The 26,278-nt window shown below is 46.0% G+C and overlaps 1 protein-coding gene across 1 annotated transcript in view; it reads right to left on the bottom strand.

Annotated features, from left to right (window-relative positions):
- Positions 1-26,278, bottom strand: part of TOR (target of rapamycin) — a 142,621-nt gene that overhangs the window by 74,121 nt on the left and 42,222 nt on the right. The window contains exons 29-36 of the mRNA XM_087386937.1: positions 21,710-21,781; positions 21,462-21,596; positions 21,287-21,348; positions 21,029-21,126; positions 12,904-13,013; positions 12,655-12,828; positions 12,498-12,563; positions 2,426-2,494 (exon numbers count right to left, since the gene is read on the bottom strand). Of these exons, the coding sequence (XP_087243063.1) occupies positions 2,426-2,494; positions 12,498-12,563; positions 12,655-12,828; positions 12,904-13,013; positions 21,029-21,126; positions 21,287-21,348; positions 21,462-21,596; positions 21,710-21,781 (786 nt within the window). The remainder of the gene's footprint in view (positions 1-2,425; positions 2,495-12,497; positions 12,564-12,654; positions 12,829-12,903; positions 13,014-21,028; positions 21,127-21,286; positions 21,349-21,461; positions 21,597-21,709; positions 21,782-26,278) is intronic.

The raw sequence follows: 26,278 nt of genomic DNA, 5'->3' as shown, positions 1-26,278 counted from the left end.
CAAGTAAATTCTCTACCCTCTTAGCATGACTCACAGGTTTCAAAATATCCACTCGACTGAAAAGCTTCTAAATTATCCTTTTAATCATGCATAGCAAACCTATGCACTGTTCCATCAGTACTCATATAAGGCGCATGTTACACATGCAGACTTTGACTCCACTACTATTGATACAAGCTGGAAGCTACTTAAGGAAAAACTAATGAGATGAAGACCTTGCACAAGACAAATTTTGTCACTTGAGCATCCTTAAGGTAAAATGCTTCAAACACTTGAAGAAGACTGGTTCAGGCCCATGAAGAATGGCAGCAATCGAAACTGAGACAGCTTTCACTACTTGATAATTAAAGAGCAGACAGGAACAGTGCATCTCATTTTAAAAAGCAGTAAAGATTTGCAAAGAAAATATAACGCATATCCCTCAAAATCTTCCGAAATATATTTGCCCATGAGACCAGGAATAAGACACATAAATTTGGCAATTAAGAGCCGAACAGTCACATTTATCAAACCGTTAACTCTTCTCATCCTCCAATTCAGCGTTATGTTAACATCAACCTTTCTAGGAAGGATCCAGTCCGGAAAAAGACAGCTTCAAGACTGCAGGTAGACAACTCAACTCATCCTGCATGCTTGCACATAGAGAATCTTTTCTCATACTGGCAAGATTTTGATGGTAGTTCTATTAAGTCTTTGCAAGATACAGAAACATGACACCTTGAAGACTTATTCATCTCAAATTTTGGTGTCACAAATTTTTAACTTCTCCCAAGAAATAAAGAGAAATCTTCTATATTGACTCCAGTCAAAGAAAGTTGACTTTGGTTAACTAGAACAAATTTTATTTTCCTTTGCATTGCATTGGTTAGAGAACATCGTGGGATGCCCACAAGGGACTAGGAATAGTCCAAGAACTAGAATGCATGCATTTGACTAACCTCTAAAGGGTTAAAGTGTGGGATATTGTTCGTGCAACGTGCAAGGCTTTGGAAAGTGCTTAATTCCCCACGTCTTTGAGGGAAAAGTACAAGACAAGTGGCTCCCCATTAATGAAGGGCCCACTTGAATCAAAAGCATTAAAGGCACCTAACTTTATGGAGAAAAGCCCATGCTTTTGGACAAATCCCATGTTTTTGGAGAAAGCCCAGCTTTCTAGGAAAAATCACCTAGGCAAGAACAGCAGCTTTTAGAAAGCACATCCTTTCTAGTTAGCTGGCCTAGTCTATAAAATAAGGAGGACCTCTAGGCTCTCAATTGTGTTGTCAATTGTACCCAAACTCTGCTCCCTCGTGAGCCACCTTGTACAAAATATTTCTAATGCAATAGTAGATTCATACAACTTAATCATAGTTAAACGAGTGGTCCATATCTTACCTCTTACTCTTTGATTGTTAATCACTCGGCTGCTATCTAGCAACATAGTAGTACGTTCCCCATGAGAAATAGAATATCTTATCTCTTACTCTTTGATTGTTAATCACTCGGCTGCTATCTAGCAACATAGTAGTACGTTCCCCGTGAGAAATAGATCATCTTTATATTGAAGCAAATTGGATTGGTCAAGTCACAAACCTGTACTACCAAAATCCTTGGAAAAACGAGTTACATAGTTCAACTACCCTTTTCCTCCATTCCTTAGATATGATAGCTGGGGGGGGGGGGGGGGGGGGGGGGGGGGGGGCGCCTCACAATAACAATCCAGTCTCTTCTTACCAACTATCAGGAAACCATGTAGTAAGATTATCACAAGAAAACTAGTTTTCTCCTAGACTTTACGTCTTTTGAGAGAAGGGGGGGGGGGGGGGGGGGGGGGTTGTTGTTGGGCCCAGACGTTATTTCTTATGATAGAGCAGTATGAAACGGACTATAGGGCCTGTGTACAGAGTTAGATGAACAAGAGTTGCCACCTGACAGGAACGCCCAAGTATATATAGGAAATCCATTCCAGATCTTACTTATCCCAATTCCAAACAAGCAGAAAAATGTAACAGTATATTTTCTCATCGCTAAGAATTGCTTTCAAGTGACATATCAGAAGAGACAAAAGTCGCCTACTTTCCCCTATAAAAAGCAGCAGAGAACATATTTCCAAAGACTACATTGGCATCAATATTTCAAAGCAGAATACAAAAGGATCAGTCTCTTAATATGATTCTTCTCTGACTGAAAACTATGCTTGAGTACCGATCCCAATTGTTGTCTCTTTTCTGCCACATACTGGAATTTAACTTCTATAGGAAATTTAAGATATGATCCCACACATAACTAAACTGCATTTCTATGTAATGAATATACAAAAGACTATCAAATACTTGCACTCATAGAAAAAGCACTATGTGCTTTCAGTCAGTAAAACATTATAGTCCAACTTATCAGGAATATAAAATATAACCATTGTGAAAACAGAGTACTAAAATGGTCTCACCTCTTCCAGCTCTGAGAGCTGTTGCACCCGCACCATGTTATTGTAAGCACGATCGTAACTCTCCAATACCTGTCACAAATTGTCAACAATCAACCCCTCAGCTACCAAAATCCAGCGATAAAAACCCCCTCCAACACCCCGCCCCCGCCCCCCCTCCCCAAAAAAAAAACAAGCAAGGAAAAACAAAATGGACAGGTTAGGTGCAAATGAGTTGGCAAACCATAAGTTGTCCTTCAACCATGGCTAGCAAGCCAGCATCTATATCAGAGTTTCAACAGCGTGAGCAAAGATATCAGTGCAGAGGGAAACGCGATAAATTTTCAGTGCCATAAGCTGAGACAGATAATGGCAATATCTCAAACAGCAGATTAACGCAGACTCTAATAAATGGGAAACCCACACTTATTTAAGACCCTTGTTATTTTGGCTTGCCTTTCATACTGATCACTCTCATCTTTTAAACGTCAATCACAAAGCATTTCAGTGCCATTTCTTACGTTAAATTTGAAATACAAACATTCTATATGTCGCTTGAGAAATCACTCATTAACTTCCAGCTCCAAAGTATGTACAATGATTTGCTACTTGATAGTTGCTGTACTACGTGGAATGATATCATATACAATGCCATTTAAAACTCAATGTGTATAGATATACTTCAATTTCTTAAAGAATGTGTTTAGATGTTTATACCCAAGGATTTTCACTTTAAAGGTAAGAGGTGGCGCCCCTATGTATTCTGGCAAAGGAGACAGCTCAAATAGCAGCTCACACATGCAGATGTGTGTGCTTTTGTTTGTGCGTGCATGCATTCGTGTTGAAAATTTCTACATGGTCAAAATAATTTTTCAAAGCAGATTCTACATTGGAAGATATACAAAATCTAGAGAACGACACTAGTCAAACCCATAAAGGTTCAGAAACATGGATTTCAAATTGGCAATCCCAAGAATCAAAGCAGAGCAATGGGCAGGGTTAACGAAGATACCTTGGTCAAAATCTATCTTATGGTGGACTTGCCCGGGAATTACGTAGAGGCTGTAACAATCTCCCAAAATCGATGAGGGAGTTATGAAGCATAGTGGGTAAAAGCAAGATACCAGCTAAATCCTAATCAAGGTGATTAACGGTTCGACTTCGAGCTATGCTAAAAGGTACAGCAACAAAGGCGAGCCCGATGCTGCATTCCTTAATCTCGCTATTGAGACTATCAGTCCCCCTTTGCTCCGCCACCCGCCCCTTCGTCACCACCTCTCCCCCCCCCGCTTCCCCGTACCCCTCCATCCCTCCCTCTTCCCTCCCCCGCCTCCGTACCAATCCCCCCATCCTCGTCTCTTCTGTATCCTTCTCTTTCCCCCGACTTTGGAGCGTTCGCAGTTTGTCAGTGCGGTATGGCGGCCACGAGCCCGGAACCAGTGGCCCAGACGGACCCCCCCCTCCATCAGCCTATCGTGTAACACTGACAGAGCACCAGATCTCCTTGGTGAAGCAGGCCGCCACGGACTTCTCCTAGACATCCGTTTATGGGAGAGTCATTGGCTACTCCCCTTCACGAGCAGATATCAGGGACTGGTTGCAGTCCACCCTCTACCTTGAGGACAGCCACATTGAGGAGGTTGCACTCATGGGACGCGGTATCTTCTGGCTCAAGCTCTCCTCAGCACAGGCTGCGAGCGATATAGTCAGGCGATCCCCGACTTCTGTGGGTGGGAAGATCATCCTTATGGTCCCATGGTATAGGGGTTTCAGTGTAGCGGACTTCGATGCCTGCTTTCGCATTCCTCGCCATCCAGTTACCCTCATCTTCCCAGATCTCGCAGCCGAGCTTCACCCGATCATCAAGGACCTGGGGGCGCACTTTGGCTGGCCTATGCAGGACACCTACGTTGATGCGGCGGCAGCCCAAGGGGTGCCACGTGTCAAAGTGGCAATCCTAGATCCGAAGAGCATCCCCTCGGAGTTCGAGATCGAGACGGACACAGGTGTGGTGACGCAACGCATTCTGGTCATTGGTCGCCCAAATCAGTGTCTGAGATGCCATGGCTTCGGGCACCAGGCGCGCTCCTGCCCTCGCTTCACGGGTACAAAACCTCAGAAGGCCCCCATCCAGGCAACTCAGGATCCCCCCCACCAGTCAGTGACATCCCCTCCCGAAGGGGAAGGCTGGACGGAGGTCAAAAGAAAACCGAAGGGAAACAAAGCACGACCAAAAAAGCCTTCCCATCCACATCAAGAGCCCCCCCCTATGGTCACTACTCATCAGCAGCCCGGTAAGGGGAAGGAGAAAGGGAAGGAGAAGATCAGCCAGCCTCCCCCTCATCCTTCACTCCGCCCTCCTTCCCCTCCCCCCTCCTCCTCGGTCCTACGACCCCCACCCCCTCCAGGATCCCCCCCATCACCGGTGGTTTCCGCTCCCCTCTCTTCCTCGAGCATGATCCAGAGGGAACCCCCCTCTCCGCCTGAGCCACCTGCAGCCCCGAAGCCAGCACAGACCTCCCCCGCGCCTATCCCTCCTGGCCCGACAGAGGGGAGAGACCCTTCCCCACAGAAGGCCAGCACCCCTCTCTCTGGTTCAGACTCCTCATCCTCGTCCCCACGCCCAAGGGCTGCTCCTAGAGCTCTACCTTTGGAGTTTTATCGAGCAGGACCTTGGGATTATCTGGATGCAGCGGGTATTGGCTCCTTCCCTGCATGCCTAGACATCAGCATCTTCTTCCTCCGCAAGGGGGCGGAGGGTAAGGTGCCCGTCCTTGCCCCTCACGATGGTCCTAGCTATTCCTTCACTATCTCCAGTAAAGGGAATGAGTAATGGACGAATGAAAATGTTTGGGAGATGATACGAGATCAGTCCCAGGAGCAGGTGCAGGACTGGATCGGTAGCAGAGCAGCGGAGCTTCTTCAGCAGCAATGGAAGGAGGGTGACGTTCGTCTGAGATGGCGCCACAGCGCCAAACATTTCCGCCTCTTCGTCATTATTCGGCCACCTCTGGAGTGGGTCTACGCGGAAGGACTCCGCCCGTGGAGGACCTCAGAGGTAGCGGGCTTCTACAGTATTTCCTTGGCAGAGGCGTCGAGCAGGTTAGAGAGAGCTTACCACCATGGGACGAAGGGCCTCTCCCCTCTGTTGAAGGTTTTAGAGGATGGGTCCGATGATCCGGCCTCTCCCTCGAAACCCTCACAGAAGCGCCTTCATTTGCACACTGGACATCCTCCGACCACCTCGACTTCGACCGCAAGCAGACAGCTGTTTGTGGCCCACCTTCCCTCCTCATGAGTATACGCATTATCTCTTGGAACGTCAATGGGTTCCACTCATCAGGAACCCGCGGCCCCAGGAAGATGGTGCTCAGACAGGAGCTCCAACCAGCCTTGGTGGGAAGGGTAGATGTGCTCCTATTGCAGGAACACAAGCTTTCGGCTTCTCAGACCAGTCTTTGTGGGAAGGTCCTCACAGGACGCTCCAACACCTACTGGGAACCTTCGATTGGCGAGCAGGGGAGGAGCGGGGGTGTCTGTATCTCCATCGACGCTTCTCTAGTTCAGCATGTGTATGATTTTGGCACTCTGATCCCAGGACGTGCGCTTTGGGTGGGCTTGAATATTGAGGGATCCCGTATCGGCATCCTCAATATCTATGCCCCGACCGATCTCAGACGGAGAGCCGTTTTTTGGAGATCCTTGACAAACTTGTTGCCAGAGATGGATTCTTGGATTGTAGAAGGGGACTTCAACAACCTTGAGACCCTAGAGGATCAACAGGGACGGGGCCCAGAGTTCCTCGGTATAGCTCAAGCAGAGCAGGCAAATTCGGACTCCTTCCTATTCGCAGTGGGAGGACGGGACAGCTGGAGGGAGCCTTCCTTTCGCAGATGGACAGAGAGTCTGGACTTCTCTTGGGGTTACAGGAGGGAGGGAGGTAGACTTCTGGAGCGGCTGGACCGTTTCTATGTCAGCGATTGGGCGCTTGGCAGAGGTGGAGAGTCAGGAGTGGTTCCAGGGACGACACTCTCAGACCATGCCCCAGTCATCCTAGTCCTGGACTCAGCCTCTCACTCCTCACCTCCACGCTCATGCCGGATCCCAGACTCCATCTACTCCAGAGCAGCGGTTCGCAGCAGGATAGTGGACCTGTGGGAGCAGGATTGCGACCCCACCGGGGATATGGCAGCACAGGTAGCTCAGGCGCTTGCTGAGTCTAGCCTCATCTGTCAGCAGGAGGCGATTCAGGTCAAGCAGCAGTGTTGGGCGAAGGAGAGGGGTCTCAGACGAGATCTCACCTCAATTCAGCGGATGCAGCAGTCTTCTCCAGGCTCTGAGGAGCTCAGACAGCAGGAGGTTCGGGCCCGAGCCATGCTAGAGAAGATCACCCAGCGACGCGTTCTCGTTTCATGCTTCCAAGTCCTTCTGGGCTAGAAAAAGCGACAGGATGTGCAGAGAGTTCTTCAGGACTCATGGACAGAGGTCAGCAGGGGAACAGCTCCGATCTCTTAGAGCGCCGGATGGTAGTGTCAGGACAGATCCAGACGAGGTCCGGGACTTGGCGACAGATTTCTACAGATCATTGTTCCAGCAGGAGCCCCCAGACCCTCGTGGCCGCCTATGCAGGGAGGAGGTGTGGAGGTCTACACCGCGGCTCGTGCAGCCTAGCATGAGTGACTCCCTTCTCGCCCCCTTCACCGTAGCGGAGATGCAGGATGCAGTGAGCGCAATTGATGGGCAGAAATGCCCAGGTGAGGATGGCCTCTCCAGAGCTTTCTTCACCACCTTTTGGGAGCAGATCCACCGGCCCTTGCTCGCAGCCTTCCAGCATATCTACTCCAGCGGACAGATGCCAGAGAGCCTTGCGACAGGCTTGATATGCATCATCCCCAAAGGGGGGGACCGTCAAGAGATCAGACAGTGGCACCCTATCACCCTCCTCCCGACCGCCTACAAAATCCTCACCAAGATGATCAGTAGCCGCATCCGCCCCCTGCTACACGACTTGATCCATGACACCCAGACCGGTTTTGTCCAAGATCGCAGCATTTTGGACAACATCTTCACTTTCTCAAAGGCGACGGAGTGGGCCAGCACCTTGCCATACTCCTTCTTGACTTTGAGAAGGCGTACGACAGGGTAGACTGGTCCTTCTTGGAAGGTACACTCTCTCGGTTCGGTTTCCTAGACGAGTGGATCTGAGGTATTGCTAGCCTCTACAGGTCGACCTCCAGCCGGGTTATCATCAGCGGCAGGATGGGGGAGAGATTCACCCTCGAGTGCTCGGTGTGTCAGGGCTGTCCGCTAGCGCCCTACCTCTTCCTATTTTTTGCGGAGGCCATGACCCACTTCCTACGAGCCCGTACCACTGGTCTTCGCGGGATGCGTCTCCCTATTCGAGACGATGCAGAACTTCTGGACTCCGAGTATGCAGACGACACAGCCCTATATGTGCAGGAGGATATCGAGTCACTGGAGCGAGTAAGACTGTCCCTAGAGGTTTTTTGCCTAGCCGCTGGGGCGAAAATCAACTGGCATAAGTCAGTTGGTTTTCTTACGGATCCGGGAGCCAGCTCACAGGGGGTATTTTCCTGGGGTTTCGTTGGATCCCTAGAGGACAGACGACACGTTACCTGGGATTCCAGGTAGGCCTGGACATCACGCCGGCTCAGCAGTTCTTGCCGGTCCTAGCCTCCATACGACGGAAGCTAGCTTTCTGGAGCACGACTCGGCTATCCTTGGCAGGCAAGGCCCTTGTGGTCAACCAGGTCCTTCTTGCCATTGCTTGGTATGTGGCCTCTTGCTGGTGTTTCTTGAGATCATGTGTAGCCCAGTTGAGAAGACTAGTGCGGAACTTCCTCTGGCCTGGTTCAGATGGTTCCGACACCACCAGAGCCCGGGTCGCCTGGCAGACGGTCATTCTCCCCCAGACAGAGGGCGGCCTTGGCATCATAGATCCAAAACTGCAGAGTCAGGCACTACTTGGCAAGTTAGTCATCCGCGGTCTGACCCCAGGAGGGCAGACGTGGAAGCTCTTGCTTCAGCATAGTCTCAGCGCGTGTACCCCCCAGAGAGGGGGCGATTGGCAGCCATCTATCCGGTGGATCTTCACTTCTGCCCCATTGACTCAGCCCCGTTCCCCCTTCCTCCGTAGCCTCGTCTCGGTCTAGAGGAAGTTGCGACACAGCCTCTCCCAGGTTCCCCCTAGCTGCCGAGAGGAGATAGACAGACAGTCGCTGATCTGGAGCAGCCAGGTGACAGATGATACAGGTCGCCAGCTTGGAGAGAGATCCCATATCCCTTGGGCGCTCAAGGCGCGTGGGCCCGCGCGCTCGCTCCGGGTTTGGAGGGACGTCTACAGCCAACTGAGCCCAGGCGAGCTGGCAGCAGCAGTAGGTACGGCACGTGGGATCCAGGCTCGACGAGCGGAGATCGATGCTGCCATTCCTGCAGGTTGGAGGATTCCCATGGTCACCGAACAGCTCTTCCCGGGAGATGAGAGGTGGCTAGGACAGTTCACTCCACGGGGCATTCCTTTGGTGGTTGCAGGCCTTTTCTCGAACTCCTCGATCCACTTCTTCTCCGTCGCCGATGATAGCCGCCTACAGAGCAGAGAGGCCGTGATCGACCCCCAGCTTTCTTGGCAGGGGCTTCGCATCGTAGGGCTGCAAGGGAAAACGTGGCATATAGACCCCCAAATTAAGCAGGACCAGGACTGGAGACTCTGGATATGGGAGGGCCGTTCCTTGACAGAGATGGAGTGGGACCTAGGGGAGTGGCGCTGGCCACCATTGGAGACCTCAGAGAACCCTCCTTCTTCTCTTACAGTGCGCGTACTGGTAGGCGTGCTCTTGGGGCTCTCCGGCGCGGGCTACCCACACATGCACATAGTTGGTATGCCCAGGGGATATCTCTGGTCTTTCTTCGCACTTTCTGGAAGACTCTTTGGGCTAGCTGGTGGCCGAGCAAGATCTCTTACTTTCTTTGGATGGTGGCACACAAGGGGCTACCATTTGGCAGATGGCTGAGGCAGATGGGAGGGGGGGCACTGCCAGATGTGTTTTCAGGAGTCGTCGTCCCTGAAGCACTGCCTTTGGAGCTGCTCACATGCGCAGACAGCTTGGAAGGGAGTCATGGGGATCTTAGCGAGGGCTGCACCCGAGCTAGGACTGATCACTTGGGGAGCCGTTTGCTGGTGCAGCACTGAGATGGGACATCACTTGGCTTATGAGTTCTCTAGGCAGGATCCAATCTTCTTCATCACGCAGGCCACCTGGGCATACATGGACAGCTTCCCTTGGCATCTCACAGAGACAGATGCAGGAGCGATGACTCGGCACCCAGTTTGGGAGATCATAGGGAGCATTACAAGCTGGCATATCTGGACTTCCAGATGCGCGCAGACCGTAGAAGATCAGGCTTCTTCTGATACCCAGACCCTAGCAGACATTTGGAGCACGATTATTCACACGCTCAAGGGTCAGTGGGATCAGATTCAGGGGGAGTCCCGGGCAGGGAAGGAAAAGAGACGGCGCTTCCTTCGCGACTGGGACCACCGGGAGTTGTTCTTCCAGCACTCACGCCCCCCACCGTGGCTATTTGTCCACTCTCCGATGATTATGCCCTGAGAGGCTTGTCATTAGCTTTTTTGGCTCCTCGGGCTGTATCCATTTTGTGATTGCAGCCTGCTGGCCTTTAGGCCCTCTTGTACTCTCGCTTTCAAGTAATATCACTAGCACTACTTTTTGCGCCAAAAAAAAAAAGTCCCCCTTTGCTGTCACAAACTCCTGTATTGAAGACTAAGATGATGACAAATGAGGGTGAATAGAGAGAATTAAGCTATGACCAAAGAAGGTAGATGGTTGACAGCACAAGCACCATCAAGCAAGTAAGAAACTGGTGGTTGACAGGGCATGATGGTTAACAGTGCAAGCACCATCCATCATGTGTAGAGAATAGTAAGTCCACAATGAGATGCAACTGCATGGAGCTTTGTTCTTCAGTTGATAGATGTTTGGGAAGCCACTCTTATCATCAAATTGTAAAAAGAAAGGAGGAGCTGAACGCATAGATTTTGGAGGGGGTGTATAAACAAAGTCAAAGGAAGAAGGGAAACATTGTCTTGCAGGCATCTTAATGCTTGCTTAGACCAACGAGCAGATTCTAGCTGGTAAGCTTTAGCAAATGCTTTTGCCAATTGAAATATGAATATTGGAAAAATATAAACGACTGAAAATATCCACTTTGAACAAAGGATGAGGAGTCACTGCAAGAGCCTCCTTTTCAATTTCAATGTCTCTTCCCCTGCAACTATTGATGGAGGCCTAGCATATTGCCTTGTGTTTAGAATTATAAATACTGAAATAACATTGAGTAGGGACGTAGTCTACAGTGCATCCGGATTATGGGAGGAACCTCTATGTGTAGACTCAGATGTGGTTAAGAACATTTATTCTTGTTTGTGTTTATGATGAAATTTCTGGAAATATGCCCAGGTATTTGCTCTGAGGGGCTAAAAGAACCAGTCTATGACTTAACATGGGTAAAATGTTTTTCATCCCTAGTTATGTCTTTCTTGTGCCTGGAAATCCAGAGGGCTTATCACATGTCTGAAGGCAGACCAGGTCTACAACCATTTCCTTGGGTCAGTTGAAAAAGAAGAAATTCCATGTAGCATGCATGAAATATAGAAATCAAAACACCTTTCCGGAAAAGGAGTCTGTTATACGAGTCATACTAGCATTACAAAGATCTGGATGAGGCCCAACAATTTGTAGGGCTGGTCAATAATTGAAGACCGCGCCAATCAGCCAAAGGGAAGGTCTTTTTTTAAAATATAGAACAGATCCTTTCGGAACCACATAATACCGAAGTACAATTTACAAAGGAGAGTAATCTCTATCCCAAAACGTCCACAAAACACCCCGAATCGGTCATTGAAACCTATCGTTCTACAAGGTCATTGCCTTCAAGACCATTTCTAATGAATGAACCGCACATACTAGCATTCAAATCCTTCTTTCTATCTTCATCTGTGTAACTTAACTAATCCTTATCAAAGGAAATGGAAAGAAATAGACACACGCTTACACACCTATTCATTCACCTTACACTTTCAAACAAACATGACACACACAAAAGATACTGAAAACTTAACGAGTTTGATGAATAAATAGCAGTTCCATTCATATTCTTTAGTAAAGTGGATATTTCTATGCTCGTTTAGTAGCTCCACCACCACAGCTCGTTTGTACCAGGTTTTTCAGAGTCTCATAGACCCATCGGTCTTCCGAAGACTTTAATAAACTTTCTTTCTTTCTTTCTGTCCTGACACAGCTCAACCTTTGAGTCCCTTTGTGAATTTAAATGTCTCTCAGTATCTGCTTCCTTTCACTATACAATGTGTGGGTTGATCTACAAAAACACCCTACCTATCTAAAACTCACCCACATGCAAGTGGTCTATACATGATAGTAGTACTACTGTGTGTTCTGTTGAAGCACAGCCCACCATTACTGTATAAACCCTCAGAAGTAAACTATCAAGAGAAGAGCCCACATAAACATCTACACAGCCCATCATTACTGTATAAACCCTCAGAAGTAAACTATTGAGAGAAGAGCCCATATAAACATCTACACATGGCAAGGATTCCAACTGAGTGCCAGAGCATTGATCACATCTGACCAAACCTGAATAGAAGCTGCTCAAATGAAAACATGTAGTACAAGAGGGCCTCTCTTTGAATGATCCAACCCATGTAACGATTTTTCATAGAGACAAGGTGGCCAGATGTCACCATCAAAGTAGACAATATGTTACATCAAGGGCAGGTTATATGGCTTCAATGAAAACCTTTCCAGCTGAAACAAGATATTTATTTAAAAGCACAAGAGTACTATCAAAATTTGGCAGGAATAGATTTGATAGGTGGGCTACTGGGCCATGACAAGGGCGAATACTTTTACCAAAAATCAAAGCATTAATTGCACATCCCTCAGGCTCCATGAGATTCAAAAACCTAAAATGACCAAAAATATCTCAGAGAGTTAGCATGTGCATCTATATGAGCAAAAAGGCTAACTGTACTCACCAATGCAGAGAGATCAGTTGCCACACATCTCCGAGCCCGTTCCACATAATCACGAGCTTCATCATACTACAGTTAACGACACTTCCATAAATATTTTAGTTCAGTAAAAGACTTCCTGTCTGCTAAGACAGCTGAGAAACAAACTGACAATGTACACCTTTCCACGTCTGATGCAAAGAACTGCCCTGAAAAAAGGACCATCGCTGCTCCCCTCGGCGTTGCTGGTAGAGCTCCCCAAATTTCGAAGTTTCAATTCATCACCATCATCAAGGCGTGAAACATATTCTCCCATCATATCCCATTCACCCATGTTCCAAGCTGCATTTGCAGCCTGCAAAGATTCCCATAATTGATTAGTTGAACAAACAAACATCATTGAGAATAGGAAAGCAAACCCAAGACACACCATGGGTGCCATTTCCAACCGAGCTCCAGGTTCAGCACGAGTCCAGAATTCCCTACAAAGCGTATTCAATTCCTGCCACCGAGCAAGAGCTGCCAAACACCGCATGCGCCCTGAAACAACAAGCCAAGACTCAAAAACTCTTCGATGAGGCTACAGGCCGATTCCCCCATAAACAAAATAAACTATGGGTGCATTTTTGGGAGCCCACCCCCCAAGATCATCATGTTATGTGGCACTACAGTTCCACGTGGTTCCTAGGTCCACTGCTTCTAACAGTCAAGCATAGCCATTCATCTATAGCTAGGATCGCCAGGGCAATTACCAAGAAAATTGGACTCAGCCCAGGTGTGACACTTGGGACCTGCCCACCCCCAGATGTGCTGACTCAGTCAGTGTGGAAATTACCTTATCACAAATGTAGGTAAATAATCGCTGAAGCTTCCAAGATACTACATGTATTTGTTCCTTAACCCTACTAGCCAAAGAGAGCACAAATGAGTTGACCAGCGACTTGAAATGGTGATTGCAAGTAGTAGCAGAACCTACAGATGCCCTAGGTGATTCCATCAGAGATAATGGATTGCAAAAAGTGTGCAGTCATGCACTCTCAACTAATTAGTCAAGATGCACTATTACTTAACATTGCTTGCACTTCTTTGCCATGCATCTCATGACTAATATGAAAAGAGGTAAAAGCTAACGCAGCATCCACTGATACTTTGCAATCAGGAAAGATACAATAACTACAGATGCCATAGGCGATTCCATCAGAAATAATGGATTCCAAAGAGTGTGCAATCATGTACTCTCAACTAATCAGACAAGATGCACTATTACTTAACATTTCTTGCACTTGTTGGCCATACATCTCATAACTAATATAAAAAGAGGTAACAGCTAAGGCAGCATCACTGATACTTTGCAATTCAAAACAAGCACTTGCAATAACCATTTTTTATTACAACTTCTGCACCAAAAGCAAACATTTCTTTACCCTTTACATGAAAGCATACTTAAAAGTTAAGATAGTTATGCACAAAATAGACTGTTCTCCTATACAAACCTGCTAAGGCAGCATCCACTGATACTTTGCAATAAGGTTAGTTACAATAACTACAGATGCCCTGGGTGATTCTATCAGAGATAATGGATTGCAAAGAGTGCAGTCATGCCGTCTCAACTAATCTGTCAAGATGCACTACTACTTAACATTGCTTGCACTTCTTTGCCATACATCTCATAACTCATATAAACCTCTCTTGATGTTCCCCCCTTTTGGGTTTTCCCTCTCTCACAGTTACAGACAGCGCAATGTATTGATTTGTTTCTTGTCACAGACATCAGCCTTGGCCCACTTAGTGGCCCCACCCTTAGCTTTCATTGTATCTGGTTTTTCCTCAGCCTCATGTACCCTTTGGTCTTTCATAAACGTCATAAACTTTCTTTCTTTCTTTCTTTCTTTTTTCTCCTTCAAAATGGTGACTCAAAAGAATCCCTCTCTCACAGTTACAGACAGTGCAATGTATTGATTTGTTTCTTGTCACAGACATCAGCCTTGGCCCACTTAGTGGCCCCACCCTTAGCTTTCATTGTATCTGGTTTTTTCTCAGCCTCATGTACCCTTCGGTCTTTCATAAACGTCATAAACTTTCTTTCTTTCTTTCTTTCTTTCATTCATTCTTTTTTCTCCTTCAAAATGGTGACTCAAAAGAATCCCTCGCAAAACATCTCCTTCTCTCTCTCTCTCTCTCTCTCTCTCTCTCTCTCTCTCTCTCTCTCTCTCTCAAAATGGTTACAGTAGCCTTTTAGGCGGAGAGCCACTACCAAGAGATCGAGATGGACAGCACCCACCGACAGTCGCCAGCGCTCCATCACTAGCTACGCATCAGCACGGCCCCGCCCCCTCACGAGCCCCCCTTGACATTTATACACTGCGAGACTAGCCAGGGCCTGGTGGCATGGATTGATCAACATGTGGATGAGTATTGTGATTATGGCGAAGATGTCATTACTGATGATATGACTATGTACTACTTAGGACTTAGCATTCAGCATGGGTGATGGTGCTCGTTTAGTAGCCCCACCCTTTCTGCCTTGTTGTATCAGGTTTTCTACCAGTCTCATAGACCCATCGGTCTTCCGTAGACTATAATAAACTAACTCTTTCTTTCTTTCTTTCTCTCTCTCAACAGCTAAGAGATGTGCAAGGAGCTCCAAAAGGAGCATACAAGGAAATGGAAGAGCTGAAATCTGAAAATGAAAAAATCAGAAAAGCTTGCAGACCACCATGCACGGTAAGCACGCTGAAGCTGCAATTCTAGAATGGAAAGATGTGGTTAAAAAAGGGACAGCTGCCCCCAAGAAAGAGTTCATCTCGGACACTTTGGAAGAGGACAAAGGAAGGAACAGCAAGCCCTTAAATGTTTTGGCGTTCGAGGTCTCACAGTGGGAGACACTCCAACGGGAGATGCCAAGGCATTGTTCACCAAAATGAGTGTAAATCTCACGTGTGAATCAGCTTAGAGCGTGGGCAAGGCTGAGGCACCAGCAAGGCCACTAGTGATGAAGCTTCGGACAGCGACAGACAGGTCCACCCTCATGAGCATGAGGGCAACTCTAAAAGGATGACGACCTCATATTCGTTCAAAAGGAGCACCGGAGGGAGGGAAGGGAATGGTGCGCATGATGGCATCAAGAGCAGCAAGGAAATGGGCTGCCTACAAGGATGGCAAAGTGATCGTTCGAGAGACAGTAGACAGGGAAGAAAGAGAAGAGAAGGAAGATGGGGAACTGACGGTTTCGGACCCATGGGATGAGTGCACAAAGTGGGCTGAAAATGGCAGTGTGGAATTGCAATGGCACCCTTTGGTCCAATCCGGGGGGTTTCTTGGAGACATACACTGATAGGGACATGATTTTCTATACCGACACACATGAGAGCCCAGAGAGAGGACTGCCCACCATGACAAGATATACACGGGGACAAGCTCACAAGATGGAGATGAGGAGAGACAGTGGAGGGGTGCGTCAATTTTATGAGCCAAAACCTACGAGCAGGTTTATCCGAGCGTGTTTTTCAAGAGATTTAAAAAATTGTATTTCCTTAGGAAACATGGTTTTTACACTTTTATTTTCACTAGAACTAGATCCCTTTATCAAAAAAATATACAAAATTGTCACTCATTCAATTTTACATAACATAAATTTTCTTCTTCAAAGACATCCTTTGTACCCCTGTTATTACCTTTAAAAAGTGTTGAAAAATAATTCCTTTTAGGAACATCCCTCATAATCACTCTCAATGTAATAATATTATACATATATGATCACTTATTAAACACATTTATATCAATATGATAAGATCTTTCTAGTGTTTTAATAGCATAAATAACAAGATATTTATGAATATGTTTCTAAAGAAGTTTAAATTACTATAAATAAGTATTAACTTGGGCTTATATATCACTCTTATAAAATAGATTTAATATTTAATACTATATATGCAATATTTTCCAAACTATAACCCCATAGATGTTCTCAAATGGGGTTTTCCAATCAATTTGAGTGGCTAAATGACTATATTTGGACATTCGATGTGAAAGTTATGCCACTTTTAAAAGTGCTGTCCATGGTAGTTTCGCTACTTCAAAGGGGTTTTTGGCAAAACTACCTTGATGGCTTGCTTCAATGAGTTTTCTTTGAATAAACCCTTTCATGAGAGGGTTTTAAATGTCACCCCCTATTAAGTAAAAGTTGTAAGAAGGATCATAAGGGAATTTTCATAAAGAAGTCTACCATTCCCAAAGATTCATGTAAAGATTTTTGTATAAAATGGGCATTGCTATAATACTTTGCATATTTCTAAGGGAAACTATGTCTTGTTCGGATCTATTTTTGCCATATTTTTATATAGTTGGAAGCTTTTTTTTCCCTTTGCTTGGACGCTCGGAAGATTTTGCTCGAAAAATGCTCGTCCCCGACAGTGGGGTATAAGGCTCTGGAGGCATGGCTGTCCTTTTTAGATCACACTTGCGACCACTCATATCTGTGGAATGGGGAGAGGAGTATGCACGACATATGTGAATACGAGTCCAGCTACCAAATGCACGACTGATCTTTATTGCGGTGTGCACCAGATACGTCATCTTATGCACGTGACATCACCACAAAGGTACATAGCCCATACAAGACGATACATGATGACATCAAGGAGTTCTCCAAGCAAGGAGATACCCTCCTTCTTGGTGACTTCAATGCATGTAAAGGAGACAGACAGGTGGGCTCACTTGACTTTGGATCTGATATTCCCTCATAGTACCAGAGTTAGATGCAGCAACGCCCGGTATAGTGAGGTACTTAGCAGACCCACCACATGTGACAAGGTATGGGCGACATCTACTAGAGTTGGGTGTGATCATATATAACGGTCTCCAGAGATGGCCATCATCTAGCAGGCTCACGTTTCCCACATGGTGGGGAGACAAGTACAGTGGACTACTTGCCGGGTCCCTTAGCCTTTGTCTCACGGACACACAACTTTGTTGTGCCTCCTCCCCCACTCGGTGGTGATCATTTATACCTAGCTCTTTGTATCTCTATTGCCATGCCAATCATAGGGAGGGCCCCTCTCACGCCCACTCGCGTCCATATCCAGTTTGATTGTGTGCTTAATACAATGTATGTGAGCAATGAGATGCCATAAACCTCACCCACGCCCTTGACACTCATGTCTCAGTGGCCCATGACGCTGCCACCAGATCTTTCCCTAGGACTCAATCTACATATGTTCCAATTGAAAAGATGCCTCAAAACTCTTGCTTCGACGACGAGTGCAAAGAGATGAGAGCTCACTATCACGTGTGAGCGAGCCTTAGGCCATCTGACATCAACTGAGGCACAACGGATCTCACGGCAATTTGACATGTCTTAAGATGTGGTTTTTCCTCACACACATGATGGATGATGTGATCAGATCATTCCAAGAGGGAGATCCTAACATTGGATGGGGGATTTTATCGAAGGGGAAGCCGCCTATTCCCATCACAAACTCAAATACTCGGCACACATACACATGCTCTCGCTATGATGTCCCGATGAAAGCACCACCCAATATGTCCTCTAGCTATTTGTCATTTATTCACTGCACAGAATGTACGTGTGGCACTCCATCCGCTCCATAGCCGAAGGACAAAGGATCATAAGGGACTATGAACTGAGCACTTTGCACATGGGTAAGAGGTCTTGCCTCCGGTCCTAGCATGGATGTTCAACCATGAGGTATGCCATGGCTTCCCACCTACTTGGAGCACCACCACTATTGTACCAATACACAAAGCAAGGGACCCCAAGGACATTGGGAACTACCGCACTCTTACGATCAGCCACACTTTAAGTCAAGCAGGATTCGGAGACAGCACTCCACCCTAGACCACAACATCTTCACCCTCCGAAAGTCTATAAAGCAAGTGTTCCACGATCCCGCCTGATTAGAAGGCTACAAGAGATACAGATTCCAGAGATTATGATTTGGGGGGTGATGAGCCTATACGAGTCTATTAGAGGGAGAGTTTGCACCCGAAGAGGTCTATCAGGTTGGGTTGAGAGCACGATCATGTGAAGTAGAGATCCCCCTCTCATCGACTCTCTTCGGGCTGTGCATTGATGAGATCACATCCTTTATACACCACCTCCGAGGTGAGGGATCATTATAGGCTGACTTCTTGATCCGGATACTACTATATGCAGACGACAACATAGTCCTCATATCATCTTCAGCAGAGAGATGGCAGAGACATCTCGAGGCCCTAGAGGTGTTTTGCACGCACGCGCGCATACACACACACACAAATAGAGAGAGAGAGAGAGAGAGAGAGAGAGAGAGAGAGAGACCTGACAATCAACCTTGCAAAAACCAAGGTTATGATCTTCAACACCTCATGTGCAGTGCTTCACCGACATAGCTTCACTTATCGAGGTGAGCCAGCGGAGATGGTGTAGTCTTACACGTACCTAGGGGCAATATTCACAAGGCCACTTTTCACGATGACCCATGAAGCCAGAGTATGAATCATGCGAGGGCGGGGTACCTAGGACTAACTAGAGAGGCAGTGCTTCCAGGCGCATTTCGAGGATCCACCGACAATTGGTTTGTGTAACGCGTATCTCTCCTCATCCTGCTAAGCAAGTGTTCAATGCCTTGCTAAATCCTTTGGGCCTTCCTGCAACCCCGAATGCAATCCTGAACGGACTCTAAAGCTGTGAAGCATCGCGGGCATCTAGGATCTTCACCAAAAGCAAGTCTCTAGTATTGATTGGGTGTGCAATGTGCTCGAAGAGCTAGAAAAACATGGAGATTTGTCTCTTCTGGTACGATCACGAAAGCCATCTCCAAAAGTGAGTGTGCATGGGTGAGCAACTATTTTCCCATCAGGGTCACTTGTCATGCATCTTTTGATGTCATCTTCTAACCTCTTCTTTCTTCACTATCCTCTTCCATTTCTTCCATCCACAATGGATCATTCCCTTTTCCAGTTCTGAAGAGAGAAAGAATAAAATGAAATGAAATGCTTGTATTAAAGTTTGTGGGAGATCCCTTGGGATCCGGCCATATGATAAAGTTAATCTCATCTTGTGGGATTGCCTCAAGAGTTGCATCCATGCTATACTGAGAGGGGGGAAGATTGTCCATAATGGATACTGTGACTAGCAAACGATGTGAATATGCGTGCATACCACACTATTGATCTTGCTCTCTGCTACTCGCCTGAATGACTCTAGTGCCAGCCTCGGTAATCTCCAGTGGGGTAGGGTCCAAACTCTGTGGAGGAATGTCACTGTCTGAAAAATGGCATCAACCTGGAGAGATGTCATGGAGAACTCCACGTGTACTATCTGATGAGGAACTGAGGGTTTACTCCGAATCATTGTAGACCCCTTAGTCACCTGTAGCCGCTCAAATCTCCTCCACTCTGCCACTCCCCCAAAAAGGTGCTACATACATGGCAGTCGGCTCACTAGAGTCAAAAAGCTTCGGATTTCGCAGAGATGTGTTTCTTGATTCTTTGTGTGTTCCACATTCACGTGACAATTATCGCAAAAACTGTTGTGATTGTTACTTCAGGGTAATGAAAGTTTGGTTCTAAAGAAGCACAAATTACCCTCGTTTACGGTTTACTACAAAAACTGTTGTTACTTCGGTAGTGAAAATGGTTCTAAAGAAGCACAAAGGGGATACGTGTGCCCTCATTCAGGATTTACCGCAACCAGTGCGGTTGTTGCACAAGCAATTGTTATACAAGGAAATACATTTAAGATTAACTGCAAGTAGCACTAAAATAGTGCTGCTTGGGGGACCATTGCCAATCTAATTGCATGCAGATTGGCAGATCAAGATGCATAGAGGCTTAAGATGGGACTCTGACTTATGCTTCTCAGTCACTTTCAGTGAGCTGGTAGGATATTGTCCACACCCTCATGGCCACTTGAAGAAAGATTCAGGGTTTCTCATGTGCCACAGTGGCCACGAGAGCTTTCTTCATAAGAGAGTGGATCATGGTTTATTCTTCCTGTATCAGCTATAGGACCTTCATGGCACTTCCACTCTCTGGATTGGTGCCTCATTTCTTTTATGCATGATTTTGTATGAAGATTTTAGAGGATTTTTCCTGTTTCTATGTATATACCTAGATGATTCCAGGAACATGCCCAAGCTCATCCTGTTTCTATGTAATTTAGTCATACTCAATAGAAGTTCATTTTTCAACCCCCCCCCCCCCCCCCCCCAAAAAAAAGAATAAGAACCTTTCTCTAGCAACTAGAATATAAACCAAGCATTACTAACATTCATCCACCCACAACCGCTCCTCACTAGTACAATATCCAGCTAGCATCTTGGACATATATGGAGTGTTTGACATTGCTTATAACATCCCAGATAACAAATGAAGACACCCTGTGATTGTTGCAGGGTGAGTAAATTTATAAATGGTTTTTCAGACACTAACATTATGTCAGTGCCATATGTGAATTTCCACTCCCGTCTCCCCCAAACAGAACCCAAAAGGACCAAAAAAAAAGAGCATTGTCTAGCTTTAAATGCACTTTAACCAATTCAAAATAGTTATACCTAAAGTGGCCTCCAAAACAGCATGTACACTTGTTGCTTGATAGCATTTGGATGTATAAGCTGACAGAGCTTCATCCCAGCGTTGTAGTTTTTCATACCTGATCATAGAGACAAGTTTCAACTTCTTCTAGTCAGGATTACAGCAAACAAAATCGGGCATAGACAAACAGAAGGATTTTTGCTAATGGATTTCAATATCTCCACATCTTGATTGTTTTATCTGATTTTATTTTTCAAATGCACTTACAGAGATCTTACCATGACTCCTTAAGTTCAACAGATAGATGTTGCTGTGCATATGTCAGAATGCCCACTGCAGCCTGCACAAATTTGGTATTGAAAGAGTTCACTTATACAGAAGTCTGGCATAGACTCAACAGTTCTTCATACGAGTAGAAACATCCAAACTTTTTCCTTATAGGCATAGCATTACCTCATGTTGATGCAACTGGTTGTTGATGTGAATCAATGCTTCAACAACCGAAACTGGGTTTGCATCCATCTTCTTTGTTTGTGCACCCTCAAACTCCATTTCCTTGTAATGCAAAGCCTTTGCAAAAGCATGGCACTGCAGATACAGACCAAAAGTCAAATATGAGACGAGTGCCTTGCTGTTAATAACTGTCTGTGGTCAAAGAAAACCAAAACAGAGACCCAAAAGACAGTCATCATGTCTCGCACCTTCTCTGCAAGCGCACCCAACAGTCTAATGTCAATTGGGAGTGGTTTCTCATCATGTTCCATAAACTCCGCCTTTCAAATAATCACAGAAATGAGAGTCAGCAGACCGTGGGATGAACCATTCACCCAGTTTGAGATATCCTCGAACTTAGCAGCTATGCAGGATTGCTTTAATAGAAGTACATATACAAAGGTTCAAATCACAGTCTGTCATGGTGGTGTCCCCCCAAACTCAGAAGTTGAAGTCAATCATGCTTATGTCTATATATATACCTTTGTAAGACTAGAATAAATCCAATCAGACAAATTTAGAGTTTTTGTTGTTCTAAAGACCAAAAATCTACACAGAAAATAAAAGAGGAAAAAAAAAAAAGGTAAACAAAATCTTTTATGAAAAACAAAAGGAAGACATACTTAGCAAGCAAAGCAACACTTATGTCGTCATCAGTGCCCAAGCATAAGGAGCTATACTAGGTTTCTAAAGACCCGCGGAGTCTAAAGTGATAACGTGATATATATCCACACATATGACCACCACCGCAACAGTCAATATAAAGAATACCCTTTACTTTAGCATTCCATGTTTATAGGCAGACCAAACTTTGATCTAATATGAATTCTCTTGAGGCTTCGGAAATGAAAAATCCAAGCAAACTTCAAAATCTTTTTCTTAAAGTTAACAGATACACAGGCCCCCAAGAGATTGAAGTGATTTTGACGCAATAGAGATCTATCATAAATGAGACTAGAGGAGGCATACCCCATTCTAACTATCAAGCCGACTAGCTCTCCTCAACACCTCAAAAAGAGCCGGTTGGGATAAGAGGAGGGGCTTCAATCATCTCATATTCAAGGATCATCAATTTAAAACTTTGCATATGGGACTGTTGTCCCCCAACTCCACGTGTCACAAGCACATACAAGGGGCCTCCATCCCTCCATGCCACGAGGGAACTGGCCCACACACCAAGCACCAAGTACGAGATTTGACCACACACACATAGGTCCAAGCACCATGTGCGAGATTTGACCACCTAGGCCAATAATTAAATTCGACCACCCACACAGGGCCAGACCAGCACAACACGCAAAGTGGCATTGAACAGCTCATGCAGCTGTCAAAAATCAAGGCATCCATGTGTTGTCACATACCACAAGTGCAGCCACAGTCAACACTGCCAATGCGCAAAGTCAATTCATGCCATACAACATCCACGTCATGCTACCCACAGTGCATAGTCTAAGCGCACAATCCAGTCGCTAACTCAATCTCCAGCTCATAGGCTTTCCCCCAGCTCTGATACCATATACATGACCTAGAGGGGGCTGCATGTCACCATGGGAAGCCCTCCTCAACACCCCAAAAAGAGCTGGCTAGGATGACAATACGGGTTTCAATCAAGTCATCTATTCAAGGATCATCAATTTAAAACTTTGCATATGGGACTATTGTCCCCCGAGTCCACATGTCACAACCGCATACAAGGGGCCTAAGGGAGTTGATCCCCCACACACACATTCCAACATGCATGGTGAGCTGGTTATAATGGTCGCATACACTTCATTATGTATGGACAGGCCGAAAGATTCTTATTCAAGGTGATCACTCCAAGTATAGGTACTAATGCCCTCAAGGACTGGATCTAGTTCTACATAAAAGATCGGCAAAAGCAACATGTCCTTCAATCTCCATATTTGGTCTACATGGCTTCTTTAAAAGTAAGGAGTACTCCATTCAATTCGTTCCAGGCATGCAACTAATGCCAATATGCCGATCAAACCAAGGAGGGATAGTGCTCTCTAACAAATCTAGGAAAGGTCAGGTCTTGCACTCCCGTTTTATGTGTTGATGATGACAACAAAGTGCTGCATCGGACAATTGGAACTAGAACACTAGTCAGGCTCTACTAGTTGGCCCGCTCACAAGACCAAATCTGGATAATGATATCCTTTATGTGTTGGTGATGACAACAAAGTGCTTACATCGGACAATTGGAACTAGAACACTAGTCGGGCTCTACTGGTTGGCCCACTCACAAGACCAAATCTGGATTATGATTTCCTCTATTTGTTTAGCCTAGAAAAGTTGTCCAAGCCTGCAATTAGGAGCGACTCCGTGATAGTCTGCGCATAGCTAGGTAGTGATTGGATATGGAAGGACCCAAGAAGGAACTATGTGGAGCCCACTCAATGTCGCCCAATCTCCCACATAGAAACAATCAAGCCTCTCCAAGTCAAACAAAATGCGAATCCTTCCCCTGGCTTGAGTGAACTCTGACTCTCACCAAAGCGATCCACCTCTGATAGGAAAAATGAACTTCTCCCATATGCCTCATTTAGACTATGGGATCTCAATGAAGGGCAAGGGCAGTGGGTGCTTCTCGAGAGCTACAAGCTATGTAGGAAGACTCTGAACTACTATTAGAAGATTTGAATGGAAAATGAACTTTGTCAGTATGTGAATGACGCAAGGAAAGGACAGGGAGCCCCCAAAAGGACCACCACCCAACCAAAGTTTAAGCCACCTTTTCTTCAAAGCAAACCTTCTCCCCTTTTACAAGACCTCTTATCTAGACAAGCTGCCTCAACACTTCACACTATCTAACAATCAAGCAGCGAGCTGCATCTTCATCTTTCTCCATGTCCCAAGACTTGGCCATTTCTCAAGCCATCCTCTCTCTCTCTATGGTTTTCCTCAGATTGCTTTTTCAGTAACAACACCTTTCAATGTACGTTTCCACCTTGCAGCCTATGATCCAAGCCGGTTGTTATGAATCTATCACCTCTCCATCAGCAGTGCTTCTCACATTAAACAAAACATTTCATGTTGAAATTGTAAATTCCTCCTCCCTCCGAGACCTCAAGCTTGCCCCTGAGTCTCTCCTCCCATCATGAACTCGAGCCTCCACGTTCACTACACCATGTGACAAAGAGTTTTCCAATTTAAGAATCCAGCATCACATTCATGACAGCAAGGGTGAAGGAAGGAGAGACACTCCTTCCAAAAACATCATGTATTTCCCCGACACCCACATACATAAAACTTGCATACACATATATATCTCTGTCTCTACATTTTTCGTCATTCCTCCCGCATCCCTCTTCTTCCTCATATGTCCCTTCTCTCCCTAGACTTTTCCTCAACAACTCATCCTCCTAGATCTTTCTTCTTTCTCCACGAACACTGCACCTAAAATTTTTTAAACTCCTAACCGTACTACCCCCCTATGAGAGCACAAACACACTTACAACCATTTAATTACACAACTCCCCGAACACATCTGTTTTTCAAGATCTAAACCATCCTGAAGTGCATGAGGTCACCCATCTTTCTCTGGACTCCATAGCGAAGAGGGGCTACAGCTTCCCATACAAAAACACCCTTTAGCATAAACTAAATTTAGTGTAGCACCACAATGGGCTTTTATATAGGACTCTAAATGTCCTTGATTTAGCCGACCAAATCCACAACCCTAACCCTATATTACCCAACTTGACCTACTGTTGGCCGACCAAGTATGATCCTCTGATGACCTGAACTGGCCATATCTTTTTGCCTATTCATGAACCTAACTGCATTGTGCAGTCTACTACTATGCCTAACTGCTTCCAGTAGTTTGTTGGTCCTCGCCCATTCTGACTATCCATCGGCTCACTTCTTCTACAGGTTTGCCGACTGTCATGACAAGAGAAATCACTAATCCGTGATTAGTAGACATTCAAAACATTATTATATATTATACGCCAATGGTGCAACATGTATTCGTATTTATGATGGACACCGACGGATTTGTTATGGCAGTGGATCATCTCAGTAGATAGAAATAGTCGAGCTGGAGCTACTGCTTCAAATAGCATCAAATTGGACATGTGACAATAAAAATGTGCACACACGTGTCTAGGTCCTAGGGGCAATAGGAAGTGAAGGGTGCATTAAGGTGCATTGAATGGTAGATACATGGGGCATCAGCTAAGAGAAGGTGTGATTGGGAAGATGGAACTTGAGATCTCAAGGGACATTAATAAAAGGGTATCACCCTTCATTGTGAATCTCACGTAGCATTCTCTCTACCACATTGCATTCATCCGCGATCTCCCTCCCACCTTGCATGTAGGTGAAAAAGAGAAACAATTACTCTCACGAGGGCGCTCTTCCCCCATTGGAGGACCAATTGGCATTCAAATTCTGCACACATTGCACACATTTGCATTCTTGAGAAGTCTATTTTTTCACACCGACCTGACTGCAGTACTGCCGATTGGCAGTCAACCCTCCTGCCACCTATAGGCCTAGACACGTGAACCCTATCCGCCGAAACTGCAGCACAAATCCCCAGCCCCTTTGACCCTTGTGCTGCCATCCTCCCCCAACCCAACAAACACTTGGCTGGGCTATACACAGCCCTACAACCAGCCCACATACTGGGCTTACTGTCGGCCAATCTGTTGACAAGAGTGGCCTCATTGACTGCCCTAAACCATTTTCAAGAAGGACGATCTGTTGCTACCAACGTGGCCATCTGCATGCTGTCCATGTGGCAGTCTGTCCATGTCCCTCTTCACATGCCC

Source organism: Dipteris shenzhenensis, chromosome 16, assembly GCF_047967505.1.
Source record: "Dipteris shenzhenensis isolate YYH24624 ecotype China chromosome 16, Dip_SZ_1.0, whole genome shotgun sequence".
Classification (NCBI taxonomy): domain Eukaryota; kingdom Viridiplantae; phylum Streptophyta; class Polypodiopsida; order Gleicheniales; family Dipteridaceae; genus Dipteris; species Dipteris shenzhenensis.
Note: the sequence above shows the minus strand (reverse complement) of the source record. Positions and strands in the feature narration are given on the sequence as shown.